The 18,563-nt window shown below is 51.4% G+C and overlaps 1 protein-coding gene across 1 annotated transcript in view; it reads right to left on the bottom strand.

The window, feature by feature from the left end:
- Nucleotides 1-409: 409 nt before the first annotated feature.
- Nucleotides 410-18,563, bottom strand: part of CYP26B1 (cytochrome P450 family 26 subfamily B member 1) — a 28,359-nt gene continuing 10,205 nt past the window's right edge. Inside the window, exons 3-6 of the mRNA XM_021001163.2 lie at nucleotides 5,502-5,777; nucleotides 4,813-4,968; nucleotides 4,059-4,340; nucleotides 410-3,708 (exon numbers count right to left, since the gene is read on the bottom strand). Of these exons, the coding sequence (XP_020856822.1) occupies nucleotides 3,316-3,708; nucleotides 4,059-4,340; nucleotides 4,813-4,968; nucleotides 5,502-5,777 (1,107 nt within the window). The 3' untranslated portion in view covers nucleotides 410-3,315. The remainder of the gene's footprint in view (nucleotides 3,709-4,058; nucleotides 4,341-4,812; nucleotides 4,969-5,501; nucleotides 5,778-18,563) is intronic.

Below are 18,563 nucleotides of genomic sequence, written 5' to 3'. Positions count from 1 at the left end.
CCTTGAATCAGCAATCAGGTGGGATAGACGCTGGGATACACAGCCCTGGGAGAAGAGAGGTCCCAGGACCTCCAGGGGCCATGCTGGAGAGGAGGGGGGATGGCCAGAGAGGGGAAGGGGCTCACCGAAGATGAGTCTACCAGGGAAATCCTGTTCTGGGCTTATTTTCATTAAGCAGTGTTGCTAACTAGGTACTTAGCTCATTTGTCTCTAGAATCTGAAGAATCTCATAGCTGTCAGTGCCCCCTAAATTAGGGTGTCCTGGGACAAAGTCCTGGTGACTTCACCCTGGTTCTAGCTCTGGTTATGGGGTGGTACCGCCCACAGGCAGGTGAAAGGATGGCAAAGGGATGTTGCGTTCACCCCACTCCCATGGGGCTCTGGAAAGAAAAGCCAAAGTCCAAAAAAATGAAGGAAGGCCAGGCAGAATCCCCTCTTTTTATTATGGAAGTCTGTAAAATAGCCACATGGATTATGTTTGAGATCACAAATCGCACAACATTCATTTTTAATATGCCACACGAAATATTATATACATATTAAAAACCACACAACAGAGAACACACTCACACACACAGCACCAGCTCCATTAACAATGACCAAAAAAAACCACAAAAACCAAACACAAGTGCGCTCTTTGCTCAATATTAAAAAAAAACCAACAAAAACAATCGCGATAAAAACATATTAATATTTTTGAACCACGTTTACAATAATGGGGGTAGGGGGTCATATTTTACTAAATAACAAATATTTAACAGCAAAAAAAAACCCTTTATACTAAATATCTATTTTGAATTATAACAAAAATAGTACTTATAATAGTTTATAAAGACAGACAAAAAAACAAATTATAACATTTCTGCAACCAAAAACATTGGTTTTTTTGTGTATAAAATAATATTATAGCAAATTGGGCAGGGTTGGGATGGTGCGGGGGGGGGGGCGCGCCACCACCAGGGCCCCGACATCAAAAGTGCTTTATTCTGCAAACCCACTGCAGGGGTGGCTTTGTGTGTGAGGGCGGAGGGGCTGTATTTGTTAGGATGCCCCCATCTAAATCTAGTGCTAAAAGACACACGCACATGCAGAGATACATGTGTGTACACATGGATCTGGGCATACAACCAAGCTGCAGACAGATGGATGCTTCTGGCCTAAAACTGAAACCAGCCCATCAAGCCAAGTGCCTTGGGTCCACTCTTCCTTCTCTTTCCTTCCTGGCTTCTCTCTGCATTTGTACTGGGTCCCTGGTTCCTGCCCAGCCACCCACTTAACCCTCTGCCCACCAAGCTCCTTGAAGAATCCTCCACCCCTTTCTTCTCCAGTCTCCTGAAAGATAGAGGTGCACCCCCAAGTCCTGGCTGGTTTGCATCATGTTACCCAGAATGCCATTCTTCAAGGTGACCCTGCACTAGGGTTCTTAGACTTTGAACCCATGGTTTATGGAGCTGCAGAAGAATGGGATGGGGTGGAAAAGAGCCGAACAAGGTAGGGGTTGGGAATGGGAGAGGAAGCCCAGTGAACAACATCCCGCTTTGTCCTGGCCACCCCTTCTTCCCCGCCCTGACTTCCTAGCAGACAAACCTCACCCACAGGTGAGAGGGACCTTGGTACCAGGCACACCATCTGCGGGGTACCCGGAACCCTCATTTAGTAACTGTTTCTCAGAGCTCCCTTCCATTTCTGTCCTTAGTCAGTAGGGAGACTCTAGCAGGGAGGCTTCAAGTCAGATTCAAAGAAAAGGGGGCTTGAGTATTTCTCCTCCTTCCGCTTTGTCTTCCCCTCCTGGAGCAGAGGCTAATGGGCCAATGGCATGAAGGAAATATGGACAAGGGAAGGGTCTGGGGAACCTGGTGGAAGAAGAGACAGGGTAGGGATAGAGGGTCAGCTCCCTCTCAAAGAAGCGGCCCTATCCCCGTCCCCTCTGCTCTGAATTCACCCACCCAGAGAGAGAGGGGGAGAAAGGGGGACTTAGGTCAGGGCACGAGGTCAAAGCGGCCTTTGAATCCCCAGAGGGTTGGCATTTCTGTAAGAAGGGCTCGTGGTGACAGGTCACTTGCCTGACTATGCAGGATGCATACTCCACCTGCAGCAAGAAGGCCTATGGTTAGACCATCAGAAGAATGCTCTGACCTAGGGAAGGGTGTCAGATAGTGGATCAGGGGGCCAGGGCTTGGGGCAGATCATGATTTCCTCCTCCTCTCTCTCAGGAGATCATTAAGAATAGGGCTATGGTTGGGAGGCAGGGGCAGTGGAGGAGACAGACGACCTCTCCAGTCCTGCAAATTCTAGGCATCCCTGGGACTCATTAATAAATATAAGGGCATGGCATGGGGAGGGGCTTATTAGCGCAAGTGCTCTCAGTGGCAGGGGTTGGGCGTGGGGAGGGGAGTCTGGCTCAAGGCTGATAGGTGGGGAGAGTGAAGCTGAGTGTGCTCACCCTGGGCATCCAGGGCCAATGCTGGGGGCGGGGGTAGGTGGAGGAGGGGGGAAGAGAGGGGAAGAGTAGCAGCAACAGGTGATTTCAAACGTCCAAACTGGCAGTGAGGGGCCCTAATGGAACTCACAGCCACTTTGGCTCACCACCTCCCAGGGCTGTCACCCAGAATGCCTTGCTGCAGGGTAACCCCCAAGCCTGGGGAGGTTCTGAGGGGCTCAAGGCCTGGTCTGAGCAGTGGTAAGAGGTGGGGGTAGAGCAGGTCTTGTTGGGGGATGGGAAATAAGCTAAGTGGGTAGCTCCCTTCCCTGCACTTTAGACCCCTCCTCACCCCAACCCAAAGGAGAACAGAAACAAAATGCGGCATTGGGGGGAAGGGAGGAGGGCAGGGAACAATGTGGAACAACAACATCAAAAAAACACTGTTAACACCACACGTTTAACACTGTAAGGGGCATGCGGGTCACCAGCAGATCACGGTCTACTCGGTGCTGCTGCAGCACCAAGCGATTCCACCCCATGCAGGGAGGAAGGAGGGGCTGGGCTGGGGGAGACTAGGGAAAGTAGAGGGGAGTCAGAGAAGGAAAATCAACCCCTTGCTCCAAAAGGAAGGGACGGACCCTCTTCCCAGCCCCTTATGGTGGGGATGACCCTTTTGGCATCGGCCACAGGGTGTGGGCCACCAAGGGAAAGGAGAGAAAAGCTAGCGATCCTCTCTCCTCCCCCCTCAGCCTTTTCTCTTTGCTTCCAGGGTCCCCCCCTACACTGACACAGGTTTCCTTGTTACCCCCCCCCCATTACTTTACCGGCTCCCCTCCCCACCCAAGCTATGGGAAGGCAGAGGGGGAGGGGGAGGACATCACTAGGGAGCCCCATTAGACGGTGGCCCCCAGCATGGCCTCGGTCTCGGTGAGGATCTTGTTCTGGTTGGAGTCCAGTCCGAAGAACTTCACGCTGAGGCCATCCACAGGGTGGAGGACGGGGACCAGGGAGATCCGCGGGAATGTCCGGCTGGCCAGCTCGAATCGACTGGTGCTGGCCAGCTCTACCGCCAGCACCTTCAGGAAGAGCTTGGCCAGATGTTTGCCCAGGCACGTCCGGACGCCGCCGCCAAAGGGGAGGTAGTGGAAGCGGCCATCTTTGTCTTCACTCCGAGCCTGGCTGAAGCGGTCAGGGTCGAATACATCGACGTCCTTGAAGACCGGCGCGGTGTCGTGTGTGTCCCGGATACTGTACATCACGCTCCACCCTTTGGGGATCTGAAAGCCCTGCGGAAGGATTAGAACAAACGGGAGAAGGCCATTGAGAATGGATCTGGGAGGGAAGTAATCAGAGGAGCCTTAAAAGCTGGGTGATGACCAGGGCGTGGGATCCTACGGCTCAAATGGACCCCAAACGTTGCTAGCGCAATCTCCTCACTTTACAGAGAAAGAAACTGAGGCCCAGAGAGGGTAAGTCATTTGCCCAAGGTCACACAACTCGTAAATGACAGAGCAGGGATTCAAATCCAGCAGCCTTGAGTCCAAAGGCCAGAGCATACTCTTTCCAGGAGACTGGAGATGGACTATCTGCCCCCATCAGGCCAGGGGCTCCCTCTCCCCTGACAGCCCACACTCACGTCTAGCTCGAAAGTCTGCAGCACAGTGCGATAGCCACCAGAGATGGGCGTGAAGAGGCGCATGACCTCCTTGATGACGCAGTCCAGGTAGCGCAGGCCGATGAGGGTGTCCAGCCTCAGGGCACCCTCGCACACACAGCCATTATGCAGGATGCCGTTAACTCGTAGCTCCTCCCTCAGTTTTTCTAGCACGTTGGGGTGCTTCAGCAGCTGCATGATCAGGGAGGTGCTAGCGCTGGCCGTGGTGGCATAGGCCGCAAAGATCAGCTCCAGGGTCCCATCCTGCAGTGGGCACGGAGGGCATGGTCAGCACAAGGATCCACTGAGCGGGCACTACCCAGAATCCCCTCTTCTGGCCCCAGAGCTGACGGAAGGCCCCTCAGCTATCCCTGAGGCACCTTTGGGGAAGGAGCAGCTGACCCTTGCACCTAGAAGTCTCTTATCCCAACTGTTCTCTTCCCACCTGGTGCCACCAACTCACTTGAACTCCCAGAGCTTCCTCCTCTATAAGACCTGAGTTCAAATCCTGCCTCAAATACTTCCTAGCTACTTGATCCTGGGAAGCCACTTTGAAATTGAAGCCTCTGTGCCTCAGTTTCCTCATCTGCCTCCCTCTGACATGATGTGATCCTAGTACATCAAAGGGCAAGTCCCTTCTGCTTGCTGAGCCTCAGTTTCCCCTGCTGTCAGATGAGAGAGCTGGGATCAACTGCCTCTGAGACCCCTCCCAGACCCTGGGCAGGGCTCTGCCCACCTTCAGCTCTTGCATAGTCATGTCCTTGCCATGCTCTTTGCTGCTCTCGATGAGGATGTCCAGGGCATCCGAGTAATCCTTGCCCTGTGTGCTCTGCAGTTTCTCACGAATCGCCTTCTCCAGCCCTTTCTGCAGGGTTTGCCGGGCTTGGATGCCCTACAAGGGAAGGGAAGCCTTCAGGAATGCGGGCACCACTGAGGGAATGAGAAGGGAGCCCAAGCTCCCCCGTTGTCCCCGAGACAAGGTTACGGGAAGGTAGCAAGGGCACAAGGGCAGTGATGCCGGCGGACACAGTCTCAGGGCTAGAGAAGAGTCCAGCCTATCTATGCCCCAGCCTCAGCCTACGAGGACTCTCATGTCCAGCTTTCCCAGAAGGAGATCTTTCTTGAAAGGATCTGGGCACACATCTTCCCCACAGGATTCTGATTTATCTCACTCAGAAATGCCCAGAAGACCCTCAACTTCCAACCCCAACCCACTCCATTATTTCAGGCTTCTTCTCTGCCCTCTGCATGTCCTGGATAGGTATGCCCCTGTAGCTACCTCAGAACATAAGACCCCTCTGTGAGGAGGGGGCCTTGCCCTCAGACTAGGGGCCCTTGCTTACTCCAACCTTCCCCCCTGGCTTCAATGCCCAGTATGGCGCCCTTGCCCTGAGAATGTGCTCAGGACCAAGGTGCTGGACTCACCCGACGGTAGCCACTGAAGGGCAGGTCGACAGGCAGGGAGAAGACATTCTCTACAAATTGCTGGTAGACCTCGAAGAGGTGAGTGAGGTCCTCCTCGGGGATACTGAAGCCCAGGAGGACACGGATGGCCATGCGGAAGGTGAGTTTCTGGGCCTCCTGGTAGACATTGATCGCATCAGGGTTGCTGCTCCAGGCCCTCAGAGTGTCTTGGATCACCAGCTGGATTTTGGGGAGATAAGTCTCCAAGGCTTCGTGGCTGAAGATCTTGGAGAAAACCTACAGAAGAGGAGCGATCCAGAGCCTTGACCACCTGGCAGTCCCCTCCTACCTTTCTGGTCTTCTTCTATTTTACTCCCTGTCCACACACACACACACACACACACACACACACACACACACACACCCCTCCATCTCTCACTTCGGGGCCTTGGCACTAGCCCAGAATGTACTGCCTTGCTACCTGGGCTTCTTGTACTTCTGGGGATGAGAGTCTCAAGCCTTAGCTGAAGATGTTCATGAAACCTTTGCTGGCTTCCTCAGCTCCTAGAGCTCCCCCAATCCAAACTCTCTCGTGTTCATTCAGTAGAAGTCCTATACAGAGGCAGGCATGTTATCCTCGACAATAGATTGTAAGCACCTGGAGGGCAGAAATTGGTTTGCTTTTGTCTTTGTATGCTCAACACAGAGCTGGGTGCCTGGCCAGCATCACGCACTCAATCAATGCCTGTCTGTTGATCGACCAATTGAACACTTGCCCTTGTTTCCTGATGGCCCCAACAAGAAATAACTGGAGGCCCTTTTCATTTCTCACGAGCTCTTCTGTGGATTTTCCCTGTCCTTCTCCTATGTGGTTTGTGTTAAAGTGTCCTTGTCTGTCATGTCGTTCAGTCATTTCAATCATGTCTGACTCTTTGTGACCCCATCTGGGGCTTTCTGGCAGAGGTACTGGAGCGGTTTGCCATTTCCTTCTCCAGATCATTTTACAGATGAAGAAACTGAGGTAAACAGGGTGAAGTGACTTGCCCGGGGTTACACAGCTAGTCAGTGTCTGGTCAATTTGAATTCCAGTCTTCCTCGCTTCAGGCCCAGCAGTCTATCCACTGTGCCATCTATGGCTGCCCATCTATGTCTTAAGCCCCCCCATTAGACCATAAGCTCCTGAAAGGCAGGAAATAAGGGCAGGAAATGTGTCTTAGCTCATCTTTGTATTCAACTCAATAAGCCTTTAGTAAATAATTCCAGGCAGACTTAGGCACTAGTGATAAATAGACAAAGCTGACCAAAGCCATTCCTGCCCTCAAGTCTACCTTCTAACTCTAGGGTACAACATTGGCCTGAAGACAAAAGATAGCAGTTGTGATGAACACTGGCTAGCCTTAGAGGCCAACATTAGGTCTGGCGTCCATGTCTCAGCTCCATTACTGAGACCCGAGAAGGTGAATTGATTGGGCCATGGATCCCGGGGCTAAAGAAAGCACAGCCTACATTTGATTAGGCTCTCCCGATCTCTTAGCTGATCTAGTCTGATATTTGGTCCTATTCAAGAAGTACAAACAAATCTCCGATTGAATGACTTGGGTGGATTAGCCAGCATTTTGGACAATCAACATGGCGGCAGGGAAAAAACACCTAGAATCTGGCCTGTGACGTTAACTAGCTGGATGACCATAAGCAAGTCTCAGTTGAGCCTCGGTTTCTTACCTGTTAAACACAAGTGATGATACCCATGGTATCCACCTCCCAGAGTTGTGGTGAGGTTCAAGTGAGATAATGTACATAGAACGCTTGGTAAATTACAAAATGCACAGGACTATAGGGCCAGTTGGGGGGAGTGAGTTTGGGGAGTGCATCTTACAATATCCCTAATGGTCAACTTGCTTCCTGCATTGGCAGGGGACCGAGAGGACCGGACTCAAAGCCACAGACACATGGCTGATTATTGAGGGATGCTTGAATACCATTAGATTGTAAGCTCCTTGAGGTCAGGGACTGTTTTTTTTTTGCTTCTCCAGTGCTTAGCACAGTACCTGGAACTAGTAGGTGCTTAATAAATATTTCTTGAATTGAATGGGAAACGGGTGTGGGAGGGGGTTCCTTGGACACTCTAGCTCAGCTACTTACTACCTCTGTGACTTTAGGCAAGTACTTTAACCTCTTTGTGCCTCAGTTTCCTTGTTCGTAAAATGAAGGGGGGGCTAAACTAGATGACCTTTCCTTTTCCTTCCAACTCCAAGAGACAGAGGGATGAAGAATATGACCTCCAACCCCAAGGACTCTCTAATCCAATCAAAAAAGTGTGGCCAAACCCTAGACAAGATGCCTTTTTAATCCCTTCTATCTTTCCCAACTGCTCTTGGCAATGGCCAGACTCCCTGTTTCCACCTCCCCTCCCCTCTTCCCTCCTGATTGGCTCCCCAAGGTCCCCCCGCCCCAGCCCCCTCTCTCCCCCTTCAGCTCCCCACACATTTTTTCAGGCAGCCTGTCGCCCGCCCATGGTGTGTAGGAGATGAGAGGGGCTGTTTGTTTATTTGTGGGTGCCTAGCCCAGCCCGGCCTATATCCCACCGATCTCCCTCTCTGTGCCCCCCCCCCAACAGGAGGAGGGTAGGGGATGAAACAAGCTGGTGGAAGGAGGGACAAGGTAAGGAGGTCAGCAGGGGAGGCAGGCAGAGGTGGGCCAGGGCCGAGGAAGGGGGAAAATCTCTCTCCTGGGGCCCTGCTGCCCCCAGAACTCCAACCGCACGCATGCATGGGGGCTGGTGCCCAAGCAGCACTCCCAAGCCCCCCCAAACATAACAACCTCACAAACTGTAAATTTGAGAATTTCCCCTGCAGTCAGCTGGAGGAGGAGAAGGTAACATTTTCCTGGCCGGAGACGTGCATGGCTAAGGGCCGGGACGTGGGCCCAGAGGGTTTGCTGAAATAACAGCCCTGGCCCTTCCATGGCCCGGCCAGGCCTCACAATAGCACTTTCATACCGAAATCCCTGGTGGCTGTGGAGGTGGGAGGGAAGGAGGGGAGGAAGGAGTGAGGAGAGAGATGGCCCAGTACAGTCTGAGGGGGGGCGGGTGTTGGGGGTCTGCTCCCACTGGGGACAGAAAACTGGAAGTGGCCTTCGGTGATAGATAGGGACGGGGTCATCTTAACTCACCCCTGCCTCCAAGCTACTAACTTCCCCAGCGTCTTCCCCCTCCCCCACCCCCTTCCCCCACCACGTGCTCACCCCAGAAAAAGGAGGATTTCATAGCTGGCCTCAGTAACTCATTCCAGAAATGAATGAAGTCAGGCAGATAGAAAGATCTCCTTCTGTCTACCCCTAATCTTTCCTGTCTCAGGATCCAAAGGAGATAGGTCTCCAGGTGTTTTTAACCCACTGGAACTCTAAGGAAATAAGGGGAGGGCTGGGATTGGAACCCAGGCCCTCTGACTTTCTTTTCACTACTGGAGAGATGACTTCTTGTCCTACTGATAAAGACACCAACCCAGGGTGCTGCTGGTGCCACTGGGGAGGGCCGAGTGACTATGTAAGGGCTGACAAGGGCACCCAGTCTGGCACAGGAGGTGGGGGATGAGGGAGAAGGCAGGATGCTAAAACATTACTGGAGACTTTGGCTGGAGATAGCTCCTCCAGGGCACAAGAAAGAGTGGTCCGTGGGTGACAGATGTTGAGGGAAGTTAGATGGCACTACCTGGGAGGTAAGGGAAGGAGAAACAGATGGGCTTTGGGAACCAGGGCAAGAAGCCAGAGTACTCATCTCCAGGCCACCTAGCTGGGCCAGGCTAGGTCCCAAGAGCACACACTGGAGTGTCCAAGGGTTCAGACTGGTGCTGCCTCCTTCTCTCCACCCATCCAGGGAAAGCACCCACCCAGTAAGGTCACCTTGACAGGCCCATGACCCTTTGCGGCCACAAGCAGGTCCACCAAGCACCATCTCCCAGGCAGCTGCAGAGAATGACTCCCATCTTACCTATCACTGTCCAAAAGTAACTCTATGGCTCTTCTCCCCATACATAACCTTGATGGACTTCCTGTCCCCATCACTCCCCCCACCCTTCTCTAGAGGATGTTCAGCACTCCCTGGAGCCCCCAGCAAATCTCAGTACAAATACTCAAAATGCCTGGGCAACTCCCTATGTTCAAATCTCAGTTCTAAGACTCAGGAGTTGGGAGGCAGGATGGAGAGAACAGTGGCAAAATCACTGGCTCAAAGGTCAGAAGTCCTAAGTTCAAATCCTACTTTTCCCACATACAACTGATGGAACTAGGCTTGGATTTGATGGCCTCTTCCTTCTTGATCTGGGATCCCAACGGTGGGTCTCATGGTGAATCAACCATTGAGTCACTTTGCCTCTGGCCCTCAGCTTCTTCCTTTGCAAAATGGGGCTGGTCATACATGCTCTTTCTACCTCCCAGGCCTGTTGTGAAGGAAGTACTATAGAAATGTGGCTTATTATTATCATAAGTACTGCATATGATACAATATATAGCATCATAAATACTATACATATTATTCTTATTCCTCATTGACATCATAGTACAGATGGGGAGGGGACCAAGGAAGTAGAATGGAAGCTCCTCAAGGGCAGGAATCATCTCCTTCTTATCTCAGCCCAGTGCAAAGTACATGAGAAACACCTCTGGAGACCCTCCTTTTCCAAGGCCCAGAGGACAGCAGGAACTTGCCTTAGGCTACCAGCATGGAACCAAGCTGAGATGGAGCCCAAGTCTTCTGGCCCCTGTGCCATGACATTGCCTCCAGAACTTGTCCAGAAAGAGCCCTGGACTCCAGCTCAGGGATTCCAGAGCGCTGGTCCATGCGATAGCATGGCAAAGCCAGTGGGCTATTAGGGAGCACTTCCCAGGATGCTGCTGCCCTGAGCACAGTTCTGGGCACACAGTGACTCAATGCCTCATTCTCCCTTAGCTTCATCCCTCCCTGAAAGCCTGCTTCCCCATAGTGATGACCTGATGAATCTCTACTCTCCAAGGAAGTCCCAGGGTCATCAGAGCATGGAGAGACCAGACCAGTCCCCAATATCTACCCACATCCCCTACCTTGCTGGACTCCATCAGGGCAGGGCATTGAGGGGGAGAGTTTGTCTCTTTAGCAGGGACTGAGAGGAATGATAATCAGTGGCCTGAACCTTGAAAGGGGTCAGGCCCTTGTTAGGTGAGGAGGGTGCTCCTCTGGGGAAGGCTGGAGGGGGGCAGGCAGGCAAGAATTAGAGGCAGACAGAGAGAAACAGAGACAGAGATCCAGAGAGAGAAAGAGAAAGAGAGAGAGAGAGAGAGAGAGAGAGAGAGAGGAGAGAGAGAGAGAGAGACAGAGAGAGACAGAGAGAGACAGAGACAGAGACAGAGACACAGAGAGAGACAGAGAGACAGAGAGACACAGAGAGAGAGAGAGAGAGAGAGAGAGAGAGAGAGAGAGAGAGAGACCCAGAGAAAGACAAAGACAGAGATAGAACACTGAGATACAAGGACCATGTCTTAGGATCATAGCATGAGAGGACAGAGCTGGAAGGGCCCCTAGAGATCACAGAATCTGACTATATATAGAGAGAGAGAGAGAGCCCTAGAGCCCTTGTCTAAGGTAAGAGATAAGACTGGGTCCTAATCCAAGGGCTGCTACTAACTGACTGTGTGACCTTGTGCAACTCACTGCCCCTCTATGGGCTTCCATGCCCTCCTCTGTCAAAGAAGGCAGTTGGACTTGACCTCTGACACCCCTCCCAGTTCTAAAGCTCAGCTTCAGTGACCTCTGTGTGTTTAGGTCACTAAGCTGACATTCCTGCTTCTGGACCAGCCCAAGCCAAGGTTATATGGGAGCCTCCTGGCCCTTGGAGATCTCCAGGGCATCCTGCCCAGTGTTAACCAACCTCAACATTTCTTAGAACCATCAATGGCTCGGAAAGGCCCAGCCCTTCTTGAAAAGGACCACACCCAAGGGAGGTCTGGTCTGAACCCAAGGCCTGGGTTTTTGGCAATCGGCAGCCTTAGTCTGAATCAGCCACCCTGGGGTCAGTAGCTGGGCAAACCTCAGAAAGAGCCCGACCCGCTTGCCCCTTCTCCTGTGGGATTCCTAAGGATGACTGGTGCCCAAGGCTATGGTCATGCCTAATGCTCCCCCTCTCCCCACTGCTTCCTTCTTTCCTCTGAGCTTCCCCTGAATTCCCTCCCCACCCCCACCCCCATTCCCCAAAACACTTCAAATGCAAAGGAGGCTGAGAATGAGCCCAGACCCTGGGCAAGGTCAGTGGGAAGAGGGCACAGAGAGTGAGACCTTGGCAACAGTGTAAGTCCTTCGGGAACGGAGGCTAGGGGCACATGGCTTCCATGAGGCTGGGTGAAGAATGAAGAGAAGGGAACAGTCAGGAATGTCAGGTCCCATCAGGAAGAATCCCAGCTCAGTCCCTCAGAGGACCTAGGTTCGAATCCCACTCCTGCTAGTGGCAACTCTGTGCAACCACAGATAAATCACTTCATCTTTCTGGGCCTCGGTTTTCTCACCTGTACAATGGGGGTAGGGGGAGACTAGCTAGATCATAGGCTCACAGAATCACAGACTTAGAGGTCAGAGTTCAATGTCCTCATTGCATGAGGAAAGTGATGAACAGAAATGTCAAGTGAACAGACCAAGGTCACACAGCTAATAAGAGTAGGAGACAGGATTTGAAGGAAGGTCCCAGCCACACTCATGACCCTGGGGGAAATCCTGCTCTTTCTCTCTTCCTTCTTTCCTTCCTTCCTTCCTTCCTTCCTTCCTTCCTTCCTTCCTTCCTTCCTTCCTTCCTTCCTTCCTTCCTTCCTTTCTTTCTCCCTTCCTTCCTTTTGTTTTTCTGTCTTTCCCTCATTTTCCCTCCCTATGCAACAGGCACCATGGCCCACATCCTCACTGTCTCCCGGAAATGTTCACATTTCATGAGTGTTTGAAGGCACCCAAGCTGGATCAGAGCCAGAAGGTAGCTGACCTTGGAGATCAGTGAACCTAAGCCCTTTACTGGGCAGAGAAGGAAACTGAGGTCCATAGTGACAATCCAAGGACACAAGGATGTTAAGCAGCAGAGCTAGTATTCAAACCCAGGTCTTCCGATGCCTAATCCAGTGCCTATCTGGCCAGGTCTCTTCTGATTTTCTGGACCTCATATCAGGGCTCTCCCTCAGGGAGTTCTGGGGGGTTGGGGGCAGGTCAGAGGCTAGACTCAGGTCTTCTGGGTCCCATAGAACCACAACTAGACTGGGGGCAGCAGCTTGGCAGGATTGGGGGTGGGGTGCAGGGAGCAATGGAAGGCGAGGCAGAGAGAAGGGAATCTCTTGAATGGAGGCAGTTCCCTAGAGCCAGTGACTCTCAGTCAACAGTAGGAGAACAGGATTGGACCCAGAGGGCTGTGACTCAGGGACAGCCAGACCACTTGGAGACCCATTGTACGGATGGAAAGAATCACACTGAGTTACCAACCTGTGCAGGCTGAGGTAGAGGTGTGTGTTTTATATTCAAATCAGATAAGAGTAGAGAGGGGAAGGGGATCCCACTGTCTGACATTTTACTCCTATTGGGGACTCAGCTTCCTCACAGAATCCGCCTGACCTCCTCTCCTGTTCAATCCCAGATTAGCTCCTCTGGCTAAGGAACCTTCAAAGGTCACTTCCTCCAGAAAGCCTTCCTTGATTATTCCAGGATCCTCTGATCTCTTCCTCTGGCCTCCCACACTGTGGATTGTCTTATTATGCTTTCAGAGGAAGGTGGCACAGTACACAGGGCACCAGACTGGGGAATTGGGAAGATAGGGGGTCAAATCCTGCCTCAGACACTCATTAGCTGTGTGACCCAGTTAAGTCCCTTAATCTCTGTCTGCCTCAGTTTACTCATCACGAGGGTGATGACAGCATCTACCTCACAGGATTGTTAGGGCGAGTATCTAATGAAATAATCCATGTAAAGGACTCCATGAACCTTCTATGTAGCACTATTAAGGGCTATAGCGATATTAGCTATTATTAATGTGGTTATGACTTCCTCAGGTAGACTATAAGATCCCTGAGGACAGGCACCATGTCTTAGGATCACAGAATGAGAGAATATAGAGGTGGAATGGACCCCTGGAAATCACAGAATCCAGGCCACTTATTTCTTCTTGGAATTGTTCCACAAGGACAGGGAAGGAAACCCAGGCTCAGAGTGAGATAGTGACTTACCTATAGTCGAACAGCGGGGACCAGGGGATCCTACATATCTAGAGCTGGGAAGTCACTGAGCCCAAATCCCTCAGATGTGGGAAGGGACTTGCCCAGCGTCACATTCGGGGGTAAGTATCAGAGCCAGAATTTGAACTCAGCTCCTCTGACTCAATGGAGCCAGTTGGATTGTAATCCAGGGACGCTCTTGAGGAGTGGGTATTGGAAGAAGCCCTCTTCTGGAAGTGGGTGATAACTGCCCTCATTCTGCTCCCCTCATAAGTCTAGGTCCCTTGTCCCTGGAAAGTTCTACTTGGGCCTTGGGCCCAGCTGGTCTGTCACTGACCACCTCAGAGACCTTGGCTCAAAGGTCACCTGACACTTCCTAGGTGACCTTTACCCCCCAGACCTTAGTTCCTTACATATAAAATGAGTCCATGGCCTCTACAGTCCCCTCCACCTCTACAGCCAGGGTTCTCGGGCCTTATCATTTGAGGATGAAGGAGGAGCACCAGATTTAGGCCTGGAAAGAGTCAGAGAGCTAGAGAGGGACTAAGTCCAGCACCCCCACTTTACAGAGAGGCAAACCAAGGCAGAGAGGGAAAGACTGTCAAGGTATCCCCAGCAGCATGTAGCAGAATGTGTCCCCGCCGTTCAGAGCAGGCTTAGTCTAGGGGTGGGTGGTAGGTAAAGGCAGAGAAGACTCATTCTCCTTGCCCAGAGTGAGCATGGGCACCCTGAGGGGCTCAAAGGTAGCTCACCCTCCTCCCCTCCCCGGTGTTCTTTAGGTATAATGGGTGAGGCCTCATTTCTCTCCAGAGGATGGGAGTTTCCCAAGGTGAAGGCTGTCCAGAGCCATCAACAAAAACACCATGCCAGCCTTGAGCTGATCACACTCCAAGGTTTAAGAAGTCTGAGGGGAGGACCCCAGAGCCTCCCCCTCACCCAGACACAGCCTCCCTCCTCTTGCTCCCAGGCACTCAGCTCAGTCTCCCCCCACCTCCATCTCCCCAGGCGACCTTCACTGCTTGACTATCTCTGGGCCCTAATCACTCGTGGGCAGCCAGCCTACTGATGGCCCTCCCTCCAGCCCACCTCACGCCTGGCAAAATAGAAACTTTGTGGGCGAAGGACACCAGCTCTGTTGGCAAAACAAAGGGGTTGTCAGTGTATCTATTAACAGGCCGAGGAGAGAGATGCAGTCAGCTGACCCTGGAGCTCTGCTGGGACACAGCCCCTCCCTGTCCCAAAGGTGGCATTGGCCTGGCACACCAAGCACTGAGCCAGGACCAACCCTGCCGTTTTCCAGAAACTGGGTCCTCTGATTCCAGTGTCCTAATTCTTCTCACCGCCTCAGTTCATTCTATCTCATTGAAAATATTCTTAATCTAAGGAAGGGATGAGGTCTCATCTCCAGGCTCAGATCAGGGGCTTTGTAGGATCAAGGCTCGTGACTTCTTCCTGCACATGTTCCCATAATCCTCCAGTCCCCCAGGCCAACTCGGATACTCTGTCAGTTACAGCTGAGTACAGTCCCTTCTTTCCATCAAAGTCATCATCCTCAGAAGCATCTTACAAAAAGGATTAGTCTGTAAATTGGAGAACCATCAGAGAAAACAGAACTATCTTGAGGATGAGATGAGTGGAAGTCCAGACAGGTGACAGGAGGTGTCCATAGATGTCCAGCAGCCCAGAAAAGCTGAGCTGAGATCTCCTATAACAAGAGAGGGAGGCTGGCACAGGGGAAGAAGCCCTGGCTCTGCCAAGGAAGTCAGATCCCACTCCTGCTAAGTCTCTGACCTGGGCAACCTTTGGCAAGTCTCAGTTTCTGGGCTGCAATTACTTCATGTGCAAGAAGAGGGAGTGGGACCAAGTGAGCTTTGGAGTCCCTTGCAGCTCTAAAATATCATGGGATTGGGGTTGTTATATGAGACAAGATGTCTGGTCCTTTCCCTAGGTAAAGGAACATTTCTTAGGGTTCCTCCCAATGTAAGGTCTCCAAGGATGACATATGCCAGGGCTCTGTGCCAGGGTCTCCCACCCTGCCCATGTCAACAACCAAGCCATAACCTTCAATTCGAGGTGCTCTAGAATCTCCACAACAAAGATGATGACAAAGTAGAGGCAATTGGGAGGAGGAGGAGAGGAGGAGGAAGAGAGCCCTCAGCAAAAAGATTCAGTAAGGAGGGCTGGCTCACCTGGCTGAGCTCAGCAGAGTGACAGGAGAGCTTGAGGGGAAGGGAAGGGGAGGAGGAAGGAGATAGAAGGGAGGAAGAAGAGGGAAAGGAGGAAGAAGAGGGGGGAAAGAGGGGCCGAGAGGGGAGGAAGAAGACAAGGAGGAAGAGACAGATTCGGTCAAAGGAGTAAGTTGTGGGGGCAGCCAGGGATGCTGGGATCAGGGGTCCTGTGAGAAATGAATATTTCTCTTATTTTTAATAATTAATTATTGTATTAAGACCAGAGTTTTCCTCCTTTCCTACTTCCTCATCCAGAAAACCAACCAGTGTGGGAAATCTCTCTTAGAGATTTCCCCAGGCCAAGATCTAATCAGACAAGTAAAAGAAATTCTAAGTTTAGGCTAATGAGCGTATTTCTGGCTCATTGTGTTTGCTCTGACAGGTCTAGGGAAAGGTTGATCCTCCTTATTATCAAGACAGGTGATATGGAAATTGATGTCTCTTTGACCAAGATTTGAGGGACTTAAGCCAGGTACTCCAACATAGCCCACCTCACATTGTGTTAGCCAGTGAGGGCTGATTAGGCAACCCTCAGGAACACCTCCTTTTCAAAGGGCATATAAACTGAGAGTCCACAGTCACAGGGGCCTTTGTTCTAAGAGAGAGGGCCAAATGACCATCCTTTTATTAATAATCTTCTGGCCTTATTAATAAAATGATGAAGTTACCCAGAAACTATGGCTCTCTAACCATTTTAGTTATCACAGTCCTTTCATCAGAGATAGACCTAGAAGCGACCCTGACGGTGGGTCATGTGTCATGACCCTCCCCACTGCTCCTGGCTTCTGCTCTGGGACCTGACTTCAAGCCTTAGCAGGGGTTCTAAACATGAGTTCTCTGGACTTATGAAAAATATTTTCAAAAACTGTATTTCAAAAGAATTGGTTTCTTCTCCAATCTCATGCATTTTATCTCCGGTATTTAGAAGCATTCTTCTAAGAAGGGGTCCCTAGGTTTCACCAGACTGCCAAAAGGATCCGGGACAAAGGAAAGATTACAAATCTACGTTTTGGAAGGCTGTTCGGGGCACCAAGAAGTTAATTGGCTTGCGCAGGGCCATACACCCAGCATCTGTCAGGGGTAAGACTGAACCTCAGGTCTTCCCTGACTCTTCAGGCAGCTCTCTGTCCACTAGGGCACACTGCCTTGACTGGGTTACAGACAGTTGGTGATGCAGTGAGTAGAACAGGACGACCTGACTTCAAATCTGGCCAGCAGTAGACACTTACTAGCTATGTGAGGCTGAGTGAGTGACTTAACCTATTTGCCTCAACTTCATCATCTGTAAAATGGGAATAATGATAGCAACTATCCTCCTAAGGTTGTTGTAGGGATTAAATGAGATCATACTTGTTTAAAAAAAAAAGGCAGTTAGCACAGTACCTGGCACACAGTAGGTGCTATACAAAGGCTTATTCTCTTTCCTCCCCCACCCCCACCCCCGACTGATCTGGTCCATCTCTTGGCCTATTAGAAGCCTCTCCTGGCTCCTTCTCTTCCCTGCCAGCAGGATACTGAACCTTACAGCCTCCCTCCCCCCACCCCTGTCCAAGGAAAGAGAGTCATTTGCCACCCTGATTTTGCAGGCTTGTGGGAGGCTGAGAACAATTTTCATTCAGGACTCTCACTAGCAGCACAGCCCATAGTGGCCCCAGGACCACCAGGACAGCTGAAAGGAGAACACCTGGAAGGCAGTGTAAGTATAAGAATGGCCCATGAAACATCTGGCCAGACCTCCCAGAGCTGGGAGCGAAGGCTGGTACCAATGGAAAGAGTGACTCTCAGCCTCTACTAGGGAGGCCTCACCACACCCAGCCAGGAATTCCCCACACTTTATCCCCCACACCAAGCCCTAAACCCCACCCCAGACTAAGTCCTGTCCCCTAGCCACAGACTGACCCCCCAAAGAGCCACAAAATAGCTTTGAAGCCTGGCCACAGATGGAGTCCTAACCTTGGCCTCAAAATGACACCCAAGCCTGGCCATGGATCGTCCAAGGTTAGTGGGGATTTCTTCCATCTAGGGTAGAACTAAATGGCTGCTGACGTCCCTTTACACTCCCAAATTCGATGACTCTAACCCCCTAACCCCAGCCTTTCCATTCACAAGATGAATGGATTTCAAGCCAGAAGAGACTTCGAGGCCATCTTGTCCAACCTCTTCTGATGAACTGAGGCTCACAGTGAAGTGTCTCGTCCAAGGTCACACAGATATAAGTGGAAGTACCAGGATTCTAACCGAGGCTCTTTCCACTGGACCAGTCAGCAAATGAGGTCACACCTCACTGCCACACTTTAGGGTCTGCATCCTGCTGGCTGGGCAACTAGGTGGTTCAGTGAATAGATGGAAGGACTTAGAGGTAGGAAGACGTGAGTTCAAACCCAGCCTCAGACGCTTACTATCCTTGCAAATCACTTTACCTTGTTTACCTCAGTTTCTTCACCTATAAAATGAGCTGGAAAAGGAAATGGTCAACCACTCCAGTATCTCTGCCAAGAAAACTCCAAATAAGGTCACAAAGAGTCAGACACAACAAGAATGCCAACAAACTGCTGGCTGGATTCCTGAAGCCCATGTACCTACGCTGAGACTGGCACAGAAACTTTACAGGTGCACCCTGTCCAACGAGACTCCTGACATGCAAGTCCAT

The sequence above is a fragment of the Phascolarctos cinereus genome, unplaced genomic scaffold (genome assembly GCF_003287225.1).
Source record: "Phascolarctos cinereus isolate Bilbo 61053 unplaced genomic scaffold, phaCin_HiC Scaffold_2;HRSCAF=192, whole genome shotgun sequence".
In the NCBI taxonomy this organism is placed as follows: Eukaryota; Metazoa; Chordata; class Mammalia; order Diprotodontia; family Phascolarctidae; genus Phascolarctos; species Phascolarctos cinereus.
The sequence above is the reverse complement of the archived record's forward strand: the minus strand, read 5'-3'. Positions and strand labels throughout refer to the sequence as shown.